Consider the following 19,499-nt stretch of genomic DNA (forward strand, 5'->3'; position numbering starts at 1 on the left):
GTCTTGTTTCTACATGACAATGCGCTGCCAAGAAGGACCATCTTTTGGGCCAACCTGAAGATCATATCACTCATTTATCTGGGGCGATCGGCAGGATAAGTAGGAGTGCTCGTTTCCTGATGACTGTGCAGTGAAAATGCAACTCAACATCAGTATATTTTAGGGAAATTTAAAATCCTAGCCCAACACACCTGTCATTATAATATGCAATGCAGCTTATTATGGATCCACTGTAATTTTTACGGAATACTTCAGCCCTCAATCATTCCTTATAAGGGATCTTGGCTGCCTTTTGAATTTACATTGGATACTGTATGTTTTTTTTGTCATGCATGAACACAATCTCACTACATTATGTACTTTTAGAACAGACTTATAAATAGAAAAAGCAGAGGGAAGTGTAACACCATGAGATTATGTACCTGTACAAGTCATTCTTCACATATATACACTTAAGCAGCCATTTATCAAGACCAGCAGTTTTTTTTTTTGTCTGGTCTTTGAGGGAGCTTGGTGGAGTCGTCCGCTGCTGATTTATATAATGTTTCATGCCTCTTCATGAATCGGGAGCGTCTTACTAGTTATGAATTAGACGAGCTGTGGCGTCACTCTCCCACTTCTATCTCTCACGTTCCAGCTCCGGCCATTGTGGCGTAGCTGTGAAAAATGTCAAAAGTCACAAACTTTTCCCCAAGTCTGAGTTGTGCCGAAAATTCGGCAAACTTTTTGAATCCATTTACTCCTGAATTTGGGCAAAAATTGCTTAGATGAACCAGGACCATAGTATTATTAATATCTATAATGGTAGTAACCCTGCTCTACAATGTATTTTGCTCTTTTTATCCTGTTTGGTCCTTTTGTCGGTGTCTGCTCTGACATGTTCTTCTATATTTGTATAACCATCCATCTTTTGTTTCCCGTTTCGATATTTTGTATTTTTGATAGGGCTGTACCTTCATCTATTGTGACGTGTGTTCTGTTCATTTAAAGCTATTCAATCCACCTGATAAGCATATTTTGAAGACAGATTCTTTGTTAAATCATGTGTACAATACACAACATGTGAGATTTCTCGTCTATCGGGGTTGGTCAATGAGTTTCCGCTCATGAGTTTATTACATTGACTCTAGGAAGCTTTGATGTTTAGTTGTGCATCTCAAAATCCTTGTTATAGCAATTGTAGGAAACCAGCACAGATGGTATTAAGACAATGGTTTGTGATTGGCGCCAATCTAATCTTTCAGGAAACAATTGGGACACTACGTACTCTGGGGTGGCACGAGAACATGTGTGTGACCACCTGAGCCCTGGCTGCTCCTACAGGATTCATGTTATCTGCGTGAGTGAAGGTGGACAAAGCCCGGTATGATTTGCTACATTTTCTTGATTAATTAGTTTATAATAGTGATGCAGATGAGCTTTGATGGAAATTTCTCAAAGGTTTTCTGGTGTCAACAAGTTGATGACAAAGTTTGCAGGTTTTTTCATTTTTTATGACAATCGCCACACTTTAATATAAACGTAAATTAGCATTAGGGGCAGGGACATTTGAGCATTGACAGATTTGCTGTAATTTATGCACCAATAGTACATGAATACAGCACCAGAACCACAGTCAGTACATGAATGCAGGCCCAGAAACACCATCAGTACATCTATACAGCACCAAGCTAATACAGTGATCAATTGCAATGGCAGGTCATCCCCATATTCAATTGTATCGCATGGACCTACAACTCCCATTATGTCCTTAACAATAGTGAGTTATTAACAGTCATCATAAGACTGTGGCCATGCAGGAACTACAGTACGACATCTGTTATGATTTAGGTTGTTCTCCTTATTTTCTCCATTTTGTCCAGACGCCATGATGAAATTTCATGCCCTGAGTTAGTCTATCCAGACTTCTCCATCTTCAGCAGCACATCGTGACACGGTGCCCCTAAAACTAAAAGTATCTTTATACTGCCCCATAAATATAAATATCTCATATGCTATGCCCCTGAATAAATAATTGCCCCTCATTGTGCTTCCTGCACAAAATATCCCCCTAATACTGCCTCTCTCTGTATTATACACCCCCACACTGCCCCTCTCCATAGTATACCCCCACACTGCCCCTCTCCATAATAAACACACACACACCCTGATATACTGATTTAATGGATACCTGTAGTGAAAAACTTCATAGCCTTGCTCTTGTTTAATTCACCTTAGAAGTTTTGGTGCAATAGCCTCTTCATGCATCGGGGTGGGACTGCGGGTTGGGTCTTCAACTCTGCCATAGCCTCTCTGGATTTGTATGAGTTTCTTTTTTTAATTCCACAGTAGGAGAGCACTAGCTATTAATTATTCCTTTTGCATTTATTGTGAAATTTGTATTATCAGGTGGAGGGTCGCCTTAAAATCCCCCAGCAGAATGACATATTACATTCATAGATCCATGATCACTAATTTGAACCCTTTTATACCCTGCTGTGTAACCTACAGTAACGTTGATGAATATGGTTTTGCCACTTTTATGTTTTAGGCCAAGAATTGGGCTATATCCAGTTTATATTGCTACTGGTAGTAACTAGTGCCCTGGCCATGGTGGGGCCAAAGCAAATACACTGTTCAGTCTGATCAAATTTCCTCTACCCAATGGAGAGTTCATACCACACAGTATGACCATTGAGGTGGCCGTGGGTAATGGTCCGTGATTGTAGGTTCTTAATGGGGTTCTCCGCTGTGGACCATTCCTACTTGTTGGAAACATTCATTGACCGTTGTGACAGATCACAAAATATCCCCTCACTAGGACCCCTAAGGCTGTGTGCACACGTTGCGGTTTTTTCCGCTAAAAACGCTATAAAACCGCAAAAAAAACACATACAATAAGCATCCCATCATTTAGAATGAATTCCGCATGTTTTGTGCACATGATGCGGTTTTTTTTTCCGCGAAAAAATCGCATCGCGGTAAAAAATGCAGCATGTTCATTAATTTTTCGTTTTTTTTTTTTTTTTTTACGGATTTCCCACTTCAAAATGCATTGGGAAGTGTCCGGAAAAAAACGCGGCAAAAACGCATGCGGTTTTTTTGCGGATTTCTTGCAGAAAATGTCCGGTTTTTCTCAGGAATTTTCTGCGAGAAATCCTGAACGTGTGCACATAGCCTTACAATCAGCTGTAATCTGTGGGCAACTTGATAGAAAGTATAGAAAGTATTCTGTTACCCTGCAGCACCACCACAGGAGAATTAAACATTGCACAGTACTTTTCCAAACAGGTTGTCTGTGTATCCAGGTCCTCCAGAACTAGAGGTGCTCTTTGTAACCATTCTTCACAGCTGGTGCTCCCCAGAAATAAAGCTACACTTTTTAGTTCTGCCATACACATTATACATTACAGTGGGGTTTGTCGCTGAACTTTTAATTATTAGGGTTATTTTTTGTGACTTCCTAAGGCTTCCGAGTATTTGACAGTACAGACCCCAGCTGTGATACCTGGACCTTGCCAGCCACCAAGACTCCAAGGCAGACCACGGGCAAGAGAAGTCCAGTTACGATGGGGTAATGTTGGCAGCATTTACATTTACCTACAAAACATCTTAAAACTCTGTGTTGTGCAATTTATCTACGATTCCTCCTGGAATTCCTTTTCGATGGGCTGTATCCCCACTCACTCTCACTGTCCAGTGCGGACATTATGCACACAGACAGTGGTGGTAACATCCGGGTTTAGTAACAGAGGAAAAGTTGGTCAAAGAACTGTTATTTTATAAGGAATGCACGTTTGTACTACAATAGACCATTCATGAGAGCGGTCAGGCCTCCATTAATGTTTATGGCAAAATACTTTTTTTTTGTATTTGTTCTTGGCGGTCTTGTTTTGAATTTTAAGAAAATGACTTCTTGTTTAAATTGTGTTAGGTTATATTTGATATACGTGTATGTATGTATGTATGTGTATATATATATGTATATATATGTATATATATGTATATATATATATATATATATATATATATACTAGCTATTGAACCCGTTCTACGCCCGGGTGGCGAGCATTTATATTGGTATATGGTCTCCATCCTGGTATGTGCTGCTCCATCCTGCGCCCCCATCCTGTCATGTGCTGCTCCCATCCTGCGCCCCCGTTCTGTCATGTGCTGCTCCCATCCTGCGCCTCCATTCTGTCATGTGCTGCTCCCATCCTGCGCCTCCATTCTGTCATGTGCTGCTCCCATCCTGCGCCCGTTCTGTCATTGGCTGCTCCCATCCTGCGCCCGTTCTGTCATTTGCTGCTCCCATCCTGCGTCCCCGTTCTGTCATTTGCTGCTGCCATCCTGCGCCCGTTCTGTCATGTGCTGCTGCCATCCTGCGCCCGTTCAGTCATGTGCTGCTGCCATCCTGCGCCCGTTCTGTCATGTGCTGCTGCCATCCTGCGCCCGTTCTGTCATGTGCTGCTGCCATCCTGCGCCCGTTCTGTCATGTGCTGCTGCCATCCTGCGCCCGTTCTGTCATGTGCTGCTGCCATCCTGCGCCCGTTCTGTCATGTGCTGCCATCCTGCGCCCGTTCTGTCATGTGCTGCGGCCATCCTGCGCCCCTGTTCTGTCATGTGCTGCTGCCATCCTGCGCCCGTTCTGTCATGTGCTGCTGCCATCCTGCGCCCGTTCTGTCATGTGCTGCTGCCATCCTGCGCCCGTTCTGTCATGTGCTGCTGCCATCCTGCGCCCGTTCTGTCATGTGCTGCTGCCATCCTGCGCCCGTTCTGTCATGTGCTGCGGCCATCCTGCGCCCGTTCTGTCATGTGCTGCGGCCATCCTGCGCCCGTTCTGTCATGTGCTGCGGCCATCCTGCGCCCGTTCTGTCATGTGCTGCTGCCATCCTGCGCCACCATTGTATTATATGCCCCCGAATGCTGCTGCCATATAAAAAAAAAAAAAAATACCATACTCACCTATCGTCCGGCTCCACTGCAGGTGTGTATTCAAGAAAATGGCGCCGGAAAGCGGGGACTGCGCAGGCGCCGATTCCGGCAGCAGGAATCGGCGCCTGCGCAGTCCGCGCTTTCCGGCGCCATTTTCTTGAATACACACCTGCAGTGGAGCCGGAGTGTGTCTTCAAGAAAATGGCGCCGGAAAGCGCGGACTGCGCAGGCGCCGAATCCGGCAGCAGGAATCGGCGCCTGCGCAGTCCGCGCCCTCCGGAGCCGGGAGCAGAGGAGCCGGGAGGCGGAGCCGCAAGCAGCGCTGGAACCGGGAAAGGTGAGTATACTTACCCTCCCTCCTGGCGGTCCCTGACTCTCCGGTGGAGATCGCGGTATGCGTTCAGTGCTTACGCATACCGCGATCTCCCGGGAGCGTCGCTCTGTGAGGCCCAGACTGCGCCGGCGCTTGCGCTTGCGCAGTCTATAGCGGCTTCGGACAGAGTGACGCTCCCAGCGTTATATTATAGATAGAATATATATATATATATATATATATATATATTCTATCTCTTGCGTGTTTTATCATTATGAACAAAAAATATTACTCTATATATAGATTTTCAGCTCAATTTTTTTGTGGTGAAAACACCCCCCTCAGCTTATACACGAGTCACTTGTCCAGAACGCTGGTGGGGGGAGGGGGAGCGGACATCAAACTCACCCTCCATCGCTTCATCTCCGTCCCTGCATCTCGTTGTCACGGCGCCGGCGGCTCTCCTGTGCGGTGCTCATTAAGGTAATGAATATGGACGCGTCTCCACTCCTATGGGCGGGGAGGGGAGCGCATATTCATTACCTTAATGAGCGTTACCATGTGACCGCAGAGGAGATGACAGGTGCCAGACAACGGAGATGCAGACAGGAGGAGGGTGAGTATGATGGGGAGGGGGGGCAATGTGAGCCATGCATACAACCAGGGGACTGGGGAGCTGAGCAATGTGGGACCGGGGGAGCCATGCATACAACAGGGGGAGCCACACATACCAGGACAGGACAAGCGGAGCCACATACCAGAGCCTCATACCAGGACAGGACAAGCGGAGCCACACATAGCAGGACAGGGATATGGGGGACAATGCATACCCAGCTTATACTCGAGTCAATAAGCTTACCCAGTTTTCTGTGGCTAAAGTAGGTGCCTCGGCTTGTACTCGGGTCGGCTTGTACTCGGGTCGGCTTGTACTCGGGTCGGCTTGTACTCGGGTCGGCTTGTACTCGGGTCGGCTTGTACTCGGGTCGGCTTGTACTCGGGTCGGCTTGTACTCGGGTCGGCTTGTACTCGGGTCGGCTTGTACTCGGGTCGGCTTGTACTCGGGTCGGCTTGTACTCGGGTCGGCTTGTACTCGGGTCGGCTTGTACTCGGGTCGGCTTGTACTCGAGTATATACAGTACTTATTTTTTCAGCAATAGTCTAACCCAGACCTTATTTGTTTGTAGGGTTATCTGAGCATGCTGAGACTTCTGAAGTGTTCTGTATAAATTATGTTCTGTATAAATTAGGAAAAATGAGTCCTCTAAAAGGCCTAGTGGTCAGTGTAAAAATTAGAAGATTCAGATTTTTTTTGTGTAAATAGTGGTATGGAAAAGTAAAATAAATAATACATTTAACATAACAGAAAAAAATAACTTAAGGGTAACCTGTCAGGTCAGACAATGCAATTAACCTACAGAAATGGGGTTAACTGCAGATTAATAACATTAGGAAGGGGCAAAGCCGCAATACTGAAAGTGCAGCACCTGTGAGAAAATTAACTTTATTCCTCCTGGGAGCCGACCTTCAGTCATACAGGCGTACCGGCGCAGCTGTAGTCACCGCTCAGTATATGGTAAGCAGCGGCAGTAAGCACGCCCCAACACTTTGACTAACATCTGCTTTCTGAAATGCTATGGTGTGCAAACATTGAATGTATGTATGAAATTGGATCTGCAGTACTACTATAGAAAATGTTAAAAAATAAATGAAGATACTTAATGCACTAGCAACCAGGCAACCCCCACATGTACTTATGCTGGCAAACAGATCGAAATCGTTCAGCTGCGGCAAGAAAAACTAAATCTCCGAGCACTAAAAAATACTCGGAGGACCCCCGAGCGTGCTCGAGAAATCTCAAGTAACGAGTAAATTCGCTCGTCACTAATTATTTTCTGATGACACAGTCCCTGTAACATCCTGCTTGTATAATATTAGGACACATACCTTGTTCTCTTTATTATAACACAGCTTTATATATGCATGTATATATTTCTTGCCCATCATATGTAGCAGTGCTACTTTTTATGCCTACAGCGCCCCCTCCTGTAGATGGTGGATCTCCAGTCACCTGCTACAGCCTGGAGATGTCTGCTTGTGAAGGTGAACAGAGGGAGGTATACCAAGGAAATGAGATTGAGCACACAGTTTGTGGCCTTCTGCCAGGAAAAGGCTATAGTTTCCGGATACGTGCAGCAAACAAAGCTGGGGTGTGTATATTTCTGCACTATGAGTGGTCATTTTACATTATGTTCTGAAAATTTGTGGTGGTGGTCGTCATCCTGATCGCTACTTTTCATGTAGATCCCGGAACTCATGGATTATCTTTAGCGGAAGTATCCATCTAATTTTACGTTTGATTGATGCCTCATTCCTGTAGAAGTAAAGCTTCACAGACTATGAACACCCTGTACATGTGCAGTCCTCTCTCCCAAACCTCGCCATCTTTGTGCCAGATTCTTCTTGGCTGTAAGACCCAAGAAGGCGACATAGGACTGCCTTTACTGATCGATGTGGAGTATATCATAGAAGTCTATGGTGAGATAATGGAAAGATGCAATGGTCCTACTCCGGAGATTCTAGATGTTTATGCTTAAAAATGATTCTAAATGTGGTGTACTTGCTTTATGGTACGTTGTGATACCATTTCGGTAGTTGTAATTTTAATGTTAGTATTTTATTAATAAATGTTTTGTTATGTATTCTTTAGTTTGGACCATTTTCTGAAAAAAGTGAAATTACAACCGCACCAGGACCCCCAGATCAGTGCAAACCGCCTCAGATAAGCTGCAGATCTGCAACCTGTGCACTTATACACTGGGAGGTAAGAGAAGAAAATAAAATGGATGTCCTGTAGTCAGAGCTGCAGGCCGCTTTTTGACAAAAAAAAAAAAGTGGTTCTTATAGCGGTTATTATTAATAAGGAACAGCAGTCACTGTCCAAACGCCTTACTATATCTCAACAGTTAAAGGGATGTTCTGATTTTTTTTTTTTTTTTTTTTTTTAAAACCTCGTTCCTCTGCTGCAGTGTATTTTAAAAAACAATGACTGCTTTACTCCACTCCTCCGTCAAGTGCGGAGTCTCCGACACTGCTCTCGGTGTCTGCCAGGGCTGTGGAGATGGTAAGCCAAACCTCCAACTCCTCAATTTCCATGACTCCGACTCCACCAAAATGGGCTCCGACTCCACGACTCTGACTCCACAGCCCTGGTGTCTGCAGCGATCACTGACCTCTGTGGATCTGAGCCGTATGTGGCCATCAACTTGGGCGCAGCCACTGAACTCCGGCATTGGACACCAGGAGCAGTGTCTGCTCTGAACACCGGGACAGTGAGTGACGTGCAGGCTTTTTTTTTTTTAATCAACTGCAGTTAGGGGAGAGGGGTTTTCTGAAACCAGATAACCCTTCTACTGAATTGTTAATAGTCAGTAGTTTACGATGGACCTTTTATAATAGCAAAATTCCGGCTCCAGTCATTCCCACTAAGACCATACCTCACTGTAAGTACTTCCTTCTCAACTTTTTCACCAAGTGCAATTCGTGTACAGGCGCAGCAAGCAAATCCATCCAAATTATCATCAAGGCTGCATTTCCAACACTTGGTGACAAAATAGATGCCCTTTCTGCCTGTACCTAAAGACTGGGCTGAAACCTATTTATCTCCCTCTATCCTTAAAATTGCAGTCTTCTCATTATCCCACTTACTACTTATACCAAGAAACACTTGACTTGTATGCACTTCTTTAAGTGCTCTAATTTACTGTATTGAGATGAACAGTGAAATCGCTCCATAAGGGACACTCTCTCGCTCGCTGCTGGACTCCGGGGAAACTCCCTATGGTGCTTTCACATTGCATTCCAGCACCTGTTTGATGTTCCTGTTGGGTCTTGCGTCCGAAACCCCCGTAAAACGGGATTCAGACACATGCGCAGACGGTGCCATAGACTACAATGGCGCTGGCAGAGAGAACGTGCGCTCTGCTGTGAAGAATTTTGAGGCGTAGAGGCGGACACGCAACTGTAGTCTCCAGTAGGTGTACATGGCCCGAAAATGATGCAGGGCACAGCAAACGTTTGCTCTGCCGGCACCATTGTAGTCGGCTTTAAACGGGATTCAGATGTAAGCCCTGACAGGGCCACCGTATGGGTGCTGGAACGCAGTGTGAAAGCACCCTTAGCGAGTACCTCTTTGGGCGGTCTCACGGTTGATGCATTTTTAGATTGAACCACTAAGTATAAGTTATGCATGTAATTTAGGGAGTTGTATGCACTATGTTTGTAGTGCTCCTTAGGAGTTCCATAGATTTCCTGGTTGATGCCTCCACAATATGCCACGTTATAGCTGTACAAATACATACCGTATATACTCGAGTATAAGCCGACCCCCCCCCCCCTAATTTTGCAACAAAAAACTTGGAAAACTTATTGACTCGAGTATAAGCCTAGGGTGGAAAATGCAGCAGCTACCGGTAAATGTCAAAAATAAAAATAGATACCGATAAAAGTAAAATTAATTGAGACATCAGTAGGTTAAGTGTTTTTGAATATCCATATTGAATCAGGAGCCCCATATAATGCTCTATACAGTTCATTATGGCCCCATAAGATGCTCCATACAAAATAGGCCCAATATAATGCTCCATACAGATCATTATGGCCCCATAAGATGCTCCATATACAAATATGCCCCATATAATGCTCCATGCAGTTCTTTATGGCCCCATAGATGCCCCATAGATGCCCCATATAATGCTCCATGCAGTTATGGCCCCATAGATGCTCCATATAATGCTCCATGCAGTTATGGCCCCATGGATGCTCCATATAATGCTCCATGCAGTTCTTTATGGCCCCATAGACGCTCCATATAGCATTGTGCCACATGTAATGCTGCTGCACTAAAAAAAAAAAAAATGACATACTCCCCTCTCGTCGCTGCTCTTCAGCATCCCTTCTCTCCACACTGACTCTTCAGGCAGAGGGCGGCGCGCACACTAATACATCATCGCGCCCTCTGACCTGAACAGTCACAGCAGAGGACGCGGAAGACTGGGCGGCGGTGGAAAGAGGAAAGGTGAATATGACATACTCACCTGCTCCTGGCGCTGTCCCTGCATGTCCCACGTCTCCGGCAGCTTCTTCTTGTAGTGAGCGGTCACATGGCACCGCTCATTACAGTAATGAATATTCAGCTCCACCCCTATGGGAGTGGAGTCCATATTCATTACTTTAATGAGCGGTACCAGTGACAGCTAAACAGGGGAAGAAGCTGCAGCACCCGAAGACCGTGGGACATGCGGGGACCGCGTCAGGAGCGCTGGGAGCATGTGAGTATTTGACAGGCGTCGCTCCCCCCGCCTTCCATTACTCGAGTATAAGCTGAGAGGGGCACTGTCAGACCATTTTTGGGGCTGAAAATCTCGGCTTATACTCGAGCATATGCGGTATGTCACCCATAGGCTTTATGGTAAAAAAAAAAATGTATGTGTTTACAGTGGGGGAAATAAGTATGTGATCCTTTTTATATAATTTATACAATGTGATTTTCTGGATTTTATTTTTGATATTCTATCTCTCAATGTTAAAATTAACCTACCCTTAAAATTATAGACTGTTCATGTCTTAGTCAGTGGGCAAACTTACAAAATCAAGGGATCAAATACTTATTCCACCCACTGTATATGCTGCGTTGTGTATTTTTTTTCTTTAGTGTGAGTCCTCTGTATAGATTAGTGCAGCAGACGGCACTGTTTTATACAGATTAAAGAGAATCTGTCACTAGGTTTTTGCCACCTAATCTGAGAGCAGCATAATATAGAGACCCTGATTCAAGTGATGTCACTAACTGGGCTGCTTGCTGTAGTTTTGATAAAATGATAGCCTTCTGCTGATAAAACAACCCTTAGAGGACTTGTAAACTTGCTGCCATGTAGTTCTCCATATTCATGAGCTCTGTATAACCCCACCACTGATTGGCAGCTTTCTGCCTATGCACAGTGTGCACAGGAAGCTGTCAATCAGAGGTGTGGTTGGGGTTATACAGAACTCAACATTCACAGACCTAGTAAATCTGCAGCAGATAAAACTGCAGAAACCAGCAAAGTAACTGACACATCACTGGAATCAGGGTCTTTGCCCTTACATCATGCTGTTCTCAGGATAGAAAAACCTTGTGACGGATTCCCTGTACAAAGGCATATGTATGTATACATATGATGGACTCTGGGCATCATATGGTTGCCATCTTTGTGAAGGTCTGTAGGGACCCAATGGGATTTTTTTTTTGGTCGCTGTGCTCTCTGACTCTTATTAACCCTAAATGCAATAAGTGTGCGCAAGCAATCTATAAAGATATGTGATGGATCCAGATAGTTCTTTTTCACTCTTCATCCCACAGGCCCCCAATAATAATGGTGCCGACATTACGGAGTACAGAGTGGAGTGGGGGGGCATGGAAGGCTGCATGCAAATGTGCTACTGCGGCCCTGGCTATGCGTACGAGATGAAAGGTCTTTCTCCAGCAATTGTCTACTACTGCAGGGTTCAGGCAAGTGTCTGTCGAACTGTCGGGCTATTTACCACTAGAACAAGGTGTGTCCTGGTTTTGCTGCTGTGATTTATACTCTCCTGTGCTTCGCTCTCATACTTGCAGGCTGTGAATGTTGCTGGCACAGGCCTCTTCAGCGACGTAGTCGCATGTTTGACTCCTGCTTCTGTACCGGCAGCCGTGACCAACCTCTGGGGGATGAAGGAGGAAGAAATGGAGAACCCGCATGACTATTCACCTTCCACCTGCCTTGCTGTAGCATGGGATCGGCCGTGTGACCACGGCGCAGAAATTACTGGCTACATTCTAGACTATGGAGACAAGCAGACCATCACTGTGGGAAAGTCCTCCAGCTACGTCATAGAACAGTTACAGCCAGACTCCACATACAGGTATAGGGCAAATCATTTCTTGGTAGACGTATGTTGTCCCACATGATAGACGCTGCCGCACAATGTTAATCTTGGAGGTAACTTCAGTGCAGACTGTTATGTAATAAATAATTCATTGCTCTACAGGGGTTGTTGGTAAAATGTATGGCATTTAATCTATATAAAAAAAATAGAGAGAGACATTCCCTGTAACTCTTGCCAAATCCCAACACTGTGTAATGCACACACAGCTTTCCAGTTCCATACTTTCGGTCACGTTCTGCTCGCATTGTTCTAGAGGCGGCTGAGATGCTGGTCAGCATATGACACTGCTGGAGCTGACAAGCAGAGCTGAATCCTAACGGTGTGTGCGTCACACATAGTTGGGGTACAGGATAACTGCCTGCTTGCTGAAGACTTTTCCAGGTGTGGCCAACCCCTATTAGATCTGTGCTCCTTCCCGGAATTATACGGAAACCTCAAGTTCATATACAAGTTAATAGTTTTTGACACGACCTCAGAGAAGATACCGAGGGCTTTAATAGCAATGTAGTAATGTAATAGGGGTTTTCCAGTTTTCTTTAATGTATTCACCTAGTTGCCAATTATTCTACTTTCTAGAATCCGGGTTCAAGCCCTAAACAGTCTGGGAGTAGGTCCTTTCAGCCATTCTGTAAAATTGAAAACCAAGCCCCTTCCCCCCGAGCCCCCGCGACTGGAATGTGCTGTGTATGGTCACCAGAGCCTTAAGCTGAAATGGGGAGATGGCACGTCCAGGGCCGCCCCGACAGACTCCATTCAGTACCACCTTCAGATGGAGGACAAGAGTGAAAGGTGAGGAGATGTCTGCTGGGATTTCATCTGGGCTACCAAATTGTTGATGGAAGATAAAAAAAAAAAAAAAAAAAAAAGTGCTCTACACAGATTTATTTTATTATTTGCACATGAATTATTGTCTTATTTTTTTTAATCAGATTATTATGAGGGGAGCATAGATGTTCAGGTTGTCAGTGGCTTTGAAAAAAAGTCATCCCCTTTCTCCCTGATGATAAAAGGTGCCTGTTGGCCACTTATCTGTCTCCTCTTATCAAAATAAAATGCATACTTAACCCGAGTCTTAAGTCTAATAAATCAAGAAAATGCTGCATCCATAGAGCCTGCTCCTTGCATACGTATAGTAGTGACTGCTCACCTGGTCCTTCTGCATGCACAAGCAGAAAAGGCTACGGACATAGTGGTCACCACTGCCACAGATGGGAACATGTTACTCTGTCCGGAAACACCTGATCTTGAACATTTTAAGAAAATACAGCATTACTGAATGTCTTACCGTTTTATTTTATGACACTTGACAATCATTTCTTTTTTCTTTTTTTTTAATTGTAATTTTTATTGAAAATTTTTCAAATTTTACAGGAGAATAAAAAATAATTAGGCATTTTAGATTTTTCACTCTCATTTATAGGTTAATAACCAATCTTATACTATAGTAATAGTTAAACATTTTCAAGTAGATAGAGTAAAATTTTACACCCAGAGACTCAGACAAAAGGAAAGGAGAGGAAATTATGTGAAATGTTTCGACCTAGTTATATCCATCTCATTGAGGTCATAAGGAATCCCAAAGAGACCAAACAAGGCTAAATCTCTGTACACTATTGGCATTAAGGGTCGTCTGTTATTTAAAGTTACTGATATCCTTGATGCAAGAATATAGATCTAGTTGGGAAGGTGGAGAGGTTTGCTTCCAATGGTAGGCAATCCAAGAGTGTGCTGCTGTTAACATATGTAAAAGTAATCTAATGGATCTCTTGGATATGGATTCAGGGAAATTATTTAATAGAAAGAGCTGAGGACTTAATGGGAGATCCACTCCAAAAACTTGCTTAGTGAGGAGTTGGACTATAGCCCACAACGTCCCAAAAAATGTGAAATATAGAACCTCTAGACGGGATGCAACACCAGCAAAGGGAAGGCATAGATGGGTCCATTTTATGTAAAAATTCAGGCGTATGGTACCAGAGGTGAAGGATTTTGTACTGATTTTCTTTGTATGAAATACAAGATACAGTCTTGGCTGCTCTGATCCAAACATTTCTCCATTCTACCACGGTCAGTGTTGTACGCAGATATTCCTCCCATTTGAGCATATAAGAGTGTCTAGTTTTGGAATTTGTCTGGAGGCTGTAGAATATTGTAAATACTAATGTTAATCCTCTTGTTGTTGAACTATTCTTGCACAGTCTCTTGAAGGAGGTAGGAATTGAGGTCTGTAGACCGTGGAATAATGATGAGGCAAAGTGCCTAATTTTAATATGTTGAAATAATGTAAGAGAATGGAGGGAGAAATTTGTTTTCAGCTCCTCATAGGAATGTGGTATTTGTGTTTTATAGTTAATTACCATATTTTTCGGACTAGAAGATGCACTTTTTTCCTCCAAAAATGTGGAGGAAAATGGGGGGGGGTGCGTCCTATAGTCTGGATGTATCGGCTCTGGCTGTGTTGGGTAGGTGGGGGAGCAGCATCGGCTTAGCAGCAGGTCACAGGAGGCTGGACTGACTCCTGTGCCCATTGCTAAAGAAAAATGATTATTCACTGCAATGAATATTTATTTCTCTTTAATAGCGTCTTGGTATGTTTGGCACCCAACCCCAGTCCTGGTATGCATGGCCCCATCCTTATCATTGGTCCCCACTCCCATCCTCGTATGCATGGCCCCATCAGAAAACATTAAGTGTAAGGGTTTGGTTTTTTACCTTCCCGGCGTTCCTTTGCAGCATCCTGCTCCGATGCCAGCAGCTGCTTTATGCTTGTAAGCAGCGCATGGCATGGACGTCATGCGCTGCTCACAAGCAGAGCACAGCTGTCGGAATACTCTTGATCTGCACGCCAGGACTGTGCACACAGAGAGCAGTGATTATTCATTGCTCTTCTGTAGCGCACACAGTTTCAGCCGCCGGCTTTCTGTTGCTGCCGGTGGTCACATGTTTCCATGCCCAGAGAGGTGAATATTCATTTATCTTAAGAAGCGGCACACGTGACCGCTGGCAGCTGCAGGAAGGCTCCGGCTGACACTGTGCGCACTACTGAAGAGCAATAAATACTCACTGCTCTCTGCACTTACAGTCCCAGATGGCATCGGAACAAGACGCTGCGAGGGAGCACCGGGAAGGTAAGTGTAATGTTTTGTTTTGTTTTTTTAATGTTTTCTGATTGGACCAAGCATAACTGGATAGGACTAGGGTGCAATCATACCAGAATAGGGAGGCTGTGTGGGGATCATGCCATGTACAGGGAGGCTGTGTGGGGCTCATGCCGTATATTGGGAGGCTGTGTGGGGATCATGCCGTATATAGGGAGGCTGTGTGGGGCTCATGCCGTGTTTAGGGAGGCTGTGTGGGGCTCATGCCGTATATAGGGAGGCTGTGTGGGGATCATGCCGTGTATAGGGAGGCTGTGTGGGGCTCATGCCTGTATAGGGAGGGTGTGTGGGGCTCATGCCGTGTATAGGGAGGCTGTGTTTGGCTCATGCCGTGTATAGGGAGGCTGTGTGGGGCTCATGCCTGTATAGGGAGGGTGTGTGGGGCTCATGCCGTGTATAGGGAGGCTGTGTTTGGCTCATGCCGTGTATAGGGAGGCTGTGTGGGGCTCATGCCGTGTTTAGGGAGGCTGTGTGGGGATCATGCCGTAGATAGGGAGGCTGTGTGGGGATCATGCCATGTACAGGGAGGCTGTGTGGGGCTCATGCCATATATTGGGAGGCTGTGTGGGGATCATGTTGTATATAGGGAGGCTGTGTGGGGATCATGCCGTATTTAGGGAGGCTGTGTGGGGATCATGCCGTATATAGGGAGGCTGTGTAGGGATCATGCTGTATATAGAGAGGCTGTGTGGGGATCATGTCATATTTAGGGAGGCTGTGTGGGGATCATGCCGTATTTAGGGAGGCTGTGTGGGGCTCATGCCGTGTATAGGGAGGCTGTGTGGGGATCATGTCGTATTTAGGGAGGCTTGTGGGGATCATGCCGTATATAGGGAGGCTGTGTGGGGATCATGTCGTATTTAGGGAGGCTTGTGGAGATCATGCCGTATATAGGGAGGCTGTGTGGGGATCATGTCGTATTTAGGGAGGCTGTGTGGGGATCATGTCGTATTTAGGGAGGCTTGTGGGGATCATGCCGTATATAGGGAGGCTGTGTGGGGATCATGTCGTATTTAGGGAGGCTGTGTGGGGATCATGCCGTGTATGGGGAGGCTGTGTGGGGATCATGTCGTATTTAGGGAGGCTGTGTGGGGATCATGTCGTATTTAGGGAGGCTTGTGGGGATCATGCCGTATATAGGGAGGCTGTGTGGGGATCATGTCGTATTTAGGGAGGCTGTGTGGGGATCATGCCGTGTATGGGGAGGCTGTGTGGAGATCATGCTGTGTATAGGGAGGCTGTGTGGGGATCATGTCGTATTTAGGGAGGCTTGTGGGGATCATGCCGTATATAGGGAGGCTGTGTGGGGATCATGTCGTATTTAGGGAGGCTGTGTGGGGATCATGCCGTGTATGGGGAGGCTGTGTGGAGATCATGCCGTGTATAGGGAGGCTGTGTGGGGATCATGCCGTATATAGGGAGGCTGTGTGGGGATCATGTCGTATTTAGGGAGGCTGTGTGGGGATCATGCCGTGTATAGGGAGGCTGTGTGGGGATCATGCCGTGTATATGGAGGCTGTGTGGGCCTCATGCCGTATATAGGGAGGCTGTGTGGGGATCATGCCGTATATAGGGAGGCTGTGTGGGGATCATGTCGTATTTAGGGAGGCTGTGTGGGGATCATGTCGTATTTAGGGAGGCTGTGTGGGGATCATGCCGTGTATGGGGAGGCTGTGTGGAGATCATGCCGTGTATAGGGAGGCTGTGTGGGGATCATGCCGTATATAGGGAGGCTGTGTGGGGATCATGTCGTATTTAGGGAGGCTGTGTGGGGATCATGCGGTGTATAGGGAGGCTGTGTGGGGATCATGCCGTGTATATGGAGGCTGTGTGGGCCTCATGCCGTATATAGGGAGGCTGTGTGGGGATCATGCTGTATATAGGGAGGCTGTGTGGGGCTCATGCCATATATATGGGGCTGTGGAGAGTTCAAAGAGATATAGGGGGTGTCGGTATACTTAATTATGCTCAATATTAAGTGATCAACTCAATATTAATTTATTAATATTAATTGTAATTAATTTCAAGCTATTAGTTTGGCCCTCCACAACAGTCATGGTCTCTCATGTGGCCCCTCGGGAAAATTAATTGCCCACCCAAATTCCTAACTCCTAGGGTAATCTGAACAACAGCAATGTATGTGCTCACGATTTGTGTGGGAGCAATGGGGTAGACTCTAGGCTCACTGGAAATTGAAGGAACCAAAACTATTATAACAAGCAACAATTAAGTTGATCAGAGAATTAAGTGATAACAGGGATGAAAGTCCCGTCAACTAAATGGTTAGTGTTATATTCATGTGGGCCAAATTATAAAGCAGTACAAAATTTATATATGATATCCCTATACTGCCACAGGGGAAACCCAAAATACAGACGAAACATTAAGTAGACTTTGTGTAAGTCCTGATGGTTCTTGTCTCATGGGTGTTGAAGTGGGCTGAGCGGAGTTTGGTCTTCCTCGTTTCTTTTGACTTGTTTGCCAAAGTAGAGGAGGGGAAGGTGATGGTAATCCTAGTTCCCAGTCCGAGATCTTTGGAAGCGAAATGTTTAAAGTTTTGCAGAAGGAGGGCAAGTCACTATGAGCTTTGAAGGATGCTGCTAATCCCTCCACCCTAGCTGTGCGAGAGAAGGGGAATCCCCATTGATAATGATGTGACGCTCCTGTAGAGTGGAAAGAAGGGGCGAAGATGTCGTCTGTTTTGCAGTGTTATCCAGGCTAGATCCTGGAATAGCTGGAAGTGGATCCTTGATAGTCCAGTTTTGCATTGTGCGTGCCTTGGAGGCAACAGCTTCTTTAGTAGCAAAGTCGTGAACGCAGCAAATAATGTCACATGGTAAGGCTGAGGATCCCGTTGGCCTCAGAGCACGGTGAGCTCTATCTAGCTTAATTGTATTAATTTTGTTAGTATTTGGAAGGTTTAGAATTCTATTAAAAATAGATTCCAACATTTTTGGGAGGTCCTCATTTCCCTACTGTTCGGGAAGGCCCCTTAATCGGATATTATTACGTCGTCCTCGATTATCGAGGTCCTCTAAATGCCGATTAGCAGCCCTAAGAGCTTCTGCCTGGGTGAAAAAGGATTCCTGGAGCAGAGTCAAATATTTACATGTGTCGGTGTTGGGTCCTTCTAATGATTCTACACATTCCACAATAAATTTAATATCCTGACGCAACACAGCGATCTCAGATCTGCATGTAGATTTCACTTCAGAGATGAGGGCCCCAAAATCCTCCTTAGAGGGAATTTGTTGTAAGTAGGCATGTATTTCCTCAGGAACAGAGGGTCTTAAAGGAGAATTAGTAATGGAAGAAGCAGAGCCAAGGTTACTGTTCCCTGACTCCAATTCTTCCATAAGGCCAAAGAGGGATGGGTAGCCTCTAGGTCTCCTGGGGAGTCCATTCGGTATACAGAGGTAAGGGTGTCTTTGTTTATGCCCTTTGATGGGGGTCTTTGTGGTTTAGTAGGCATATTGGAATCAAGAGATTTTGCTGCTACAGGGTTTCCAATAGCTTCTGTGTCCATTGATGGGTTAAACTCCAGAGCTGAGGGAGAGAGATTTGAGGTAAGTATCACTGTCTCAGGGTCCCCCTGCTGAGAAGCTAGAGCATACGTTTGGTGGAATTTTCTTGTACCCACTGTGACGGATCCCTCTCCGTGCTGCTGCTAATTCGTCACATGACCGCTCTCAGCACGTGAATTGGGGTTGTGCCTGAAAGGGTTAATCTATCTCCCCACTCTCAGTCCAGCATTCAACCTCTGTCCTATGCTATAATAGGAGCATAAATCACACACCGACCCAGGCCACACACCCGCTCATACACGCTGCCACCACTCACCGGATACACGGGCGATGCGTCCCGGAAATACTACTAATGCTGTCTACCACTCATAAGGCTCACACACCTTAGGCCAGAGGTCCCCAACGTTTCTGACCTTGAGAGCCACATTCAGCTCTGAGAGAGGGTCGCGAGCCACAGCCAGCCTTGAGAGAGGGTCGCGAGCCACATTCAGCTCCCGCCCCCCTCACAATAAGGCAGGGATCACACATGCGAGAAATACGTCCGAGTATTGCGTGGTAATACCCGGCATTGCCGCCGTCACTCAGGAGTGGAGCGTGAGGCTGCATAGCAATACATGCAGCCTCACG

The 19,499-nt window shown here is 45.7% G+C and overlaps 1 protein-coding gene across 3 annotated transcripts in view; it reads left to right on the forward strand.

The window, feature by feature from the left end:
• The window catches only part of FNDC3A (fibronectin type III domain containing 3A), a 365,351-nt gene that overhangs the window by 317,943 nt on the left and 27,909 nt on the right, over positions 1-19,499 (forward strand). For all 3 annotated transcript variants that reach the window (XM_069758841.1, XM_069758840.1, XM_069758842.1), the window contains 7 exons: positions 1,245-1,363; positions 3,448-3,553; positions 7,262-7,434; positions 7,935-8,048; positions 11,625-11,774; positions 11,880-12,166; positions 12,767-12,979. In XM_069758841.1, coding sequence (XP_069614942.1) covers positions 1,245-1,363; positions 3,448-3,553; positions 7,262-7,434; positions 7,935-8,048; positions 11,625-11,774; positions 11,880-12,166; positions 12,767-12,979 — 1,162 coding nt within the window. The remainder of the gene's footprint in view (positions 1-1,244; positions 1,364-3,447; positions 3,554-7,261; positions 7,435-7,934; positions 8,049-11,624; positions 11,775-11,879; positions 12,167-12,766; positions 12,980-19,499) is intronic.

This window comes from Ranitomeya imitator, chromosome 3, assembly GCF_032444005.1.
Source record: "Ranitomeya imitator isolate aRanImi1 chromosome 3, aRanImi1.pri, whole genome shotgun sequence".
Classification (NCBI taxonomy): domain Eukaryota; kingdom Metazoa; phylum Chordata; class Amphibia; order Anura; family Dendrobatidae; genus Ranitomeya; species Ranitomeya imitator.